The sequence below is a fragment of the Mercurialis annua genome, linkage group LG2 (genome assembly GCF_937616625.2).
Source record: "Mercurialis annua linkage group LG2, ddMerAnnu1.2, whole genome shotgun sequence".
NCBI lineage: Eukaryota > Viridiplantae > Streptophyta > Magnoliopsida > Malpighiales > Euphorbiaceae > Mercurialis > Mercurialis annua.
In genome coordinates this window covers 30180176-30181844 of record NC_065571.1, presented here as the reverse complement: position 1 = coordinate 30181844, position 1669 = coordinate 30180176, and the positions used below count along the sequence as shown (strand labels likewise).

Genomic DNA, 1669 nt, shown 5'->3' with positions numbered 1-1669 from the left:
AGACAAGATTCACATGTTTCAAATGATTCATAATCAAATGAATTCAAAAGTCCATCTCTTTGAAGTTTTGATATGCGTTTCTCATTTATATGGCCTAAACGACAATGCCAGAGATAAGTAGAGTTTAAATCATTTGACTTAAACTTCTTAGCATTGATGTTATAGATTGATTTTTCATTAGTGTCTTCAACATTTGAAATATAAAGACCACTACTGCGTGGAGCATATCCATAAAGAATGTTATTATGCGAAATACTGCATTTATTATTCCTAATAATAAATTCAAAACCATCCTTGTCCAAACAAGAAACAGAAATAATATTCCTACACATGGTAGGTACATAATAACAATTGTTCAAAGATAAAATAAGTCCACTAGGCAAAGATAACTCATAAGTCCCTACAGCTAAAGCAGCAACTCTTGCTCCATTGCCAACTCGTAGGTCCACTTCGCCTTTTGTCAAACTTCTACTCCTTTTGAGACCCTGCACATTAGTACAAATGTGAGATCCAGATCCAGTATCTAATACCCATGAATCAGAAGTAGAAAGATTAATTTCTATAACATGAATACCTGAAGTGGTAGTCTCACTACCCTTGTTCTTCTTCAGATCATCCAGATATTTCTTGCAATTCCTTTTCCAATGTCCAGGTTCCTTGCAGAAAAAGCAAGTTCCTTCCTTTGGCGGTTTTGCTTTGGGTTCATCCTTGGTCTTGGGCTTGGACTTGGGTTTAGACTTCTTGAAAGCCTTTCCCTTGCCCTTACCAGACCTTTTCATACCCTTTCCCTTATTGACCATAAGAACATCCTTAATCTCATTCTTGATGTTCTTTTCAGCAGTTTGAAGCATCCCATGCAACTCTGTGGTGGTCTTCTCCATATTATGCATATTGAAGTTCATGATGAAACCATCATAAGCCTCAGGCAAAGATTGGAGAATAATGTCTGTAGCCAACTTTTGGGCAATTGGGAGACCAAGCCTGTCCAAATGTTCAAGATGACCCTTCATCTTCAAAACATGAGGACTAACTGAGCCGCTAGTAGTCAACTTGCAAGAAAGCAAATCCTTGATGGTATTGAACCTTTCAATTCTTGCTCTCTCTTGGAACATTTCCATGAGATCAGTAATCATGGTGTTCGCATCCAATTCCATCATTTGCTTTTGGAGTTCATTCTCCATGCATCCAAGCATAATGCAAGTGACATCAGTAGAGTCATTGAGATGCTTCGTATAAGCATCCCTTTGAGCTCTAGTAGCAGCAGGAGCTGGTTCCTCAGGGAGGGGTTGATCAAGGATATATTCCTTTCTTTCTTGCCTAAGAACAATTCTTAGTTTTCTGCACCAGTCCAGAAAGTTAGTGCCATTGAGCTTATCCTTGTCAAGGATTGATCGCACTGATGAAGTAGGTGTAGTGTTTGTAGCCATCTCTACAACAATAAATATACAAGTAGCATTTAATAAAAGGCACAATAAAATTCCCACAACATATATCCATAATTCATATAAAAACCCTTAATGTTAATTTCAACAATTGAAAAATAATAGTGGGACAAGATCCATATTTCACCCTACTTCAAGTAACCTTTGGCTTATCACTTTAAGTGTGGTTTATTTAGGTAGGTAACACTTTACCAATTACATCTCATGCAATTCTTGAACATAGAATA

The 1669-nt window shown here is 37.1% G+C and overlaps 1 protein-coding gene across 1 annotated transcript; it reads right to left on the bottom strand.

The window, feature by feature from the left end:
* Positions 1-384: 384 nt before the first annotated feature.
* LOC130015069 (uncharacterized) lies at positions 385-941 on the bottom strand. The gene is made up of 2 exons (XM_056104563.1): positions 575-941; positions 385-485 (listed from the first exon to the last, which is right to left on the bottom strand). The coding sequence occupies exons 1-2, from the start codon at positions 900-902 to the stop codon at positions 469-471; spliced, it is 345 nt and encodes a 114-aa protein (XP_055960538.1). The 5' UTR covers positions 903-941; the 3' UTR covers positions 385-468.
* Positions 942-1669: the final 728 nt, after the last annotated feature.

Coding starts and splice junctions, on each gene's coding strand:
- LOC130015069 (XM_056104563.1), bottom strand. CDS start 902: ATGAACTTCAATATGCATAATATGGAGAAGACCACCACAGAGTTGCAT.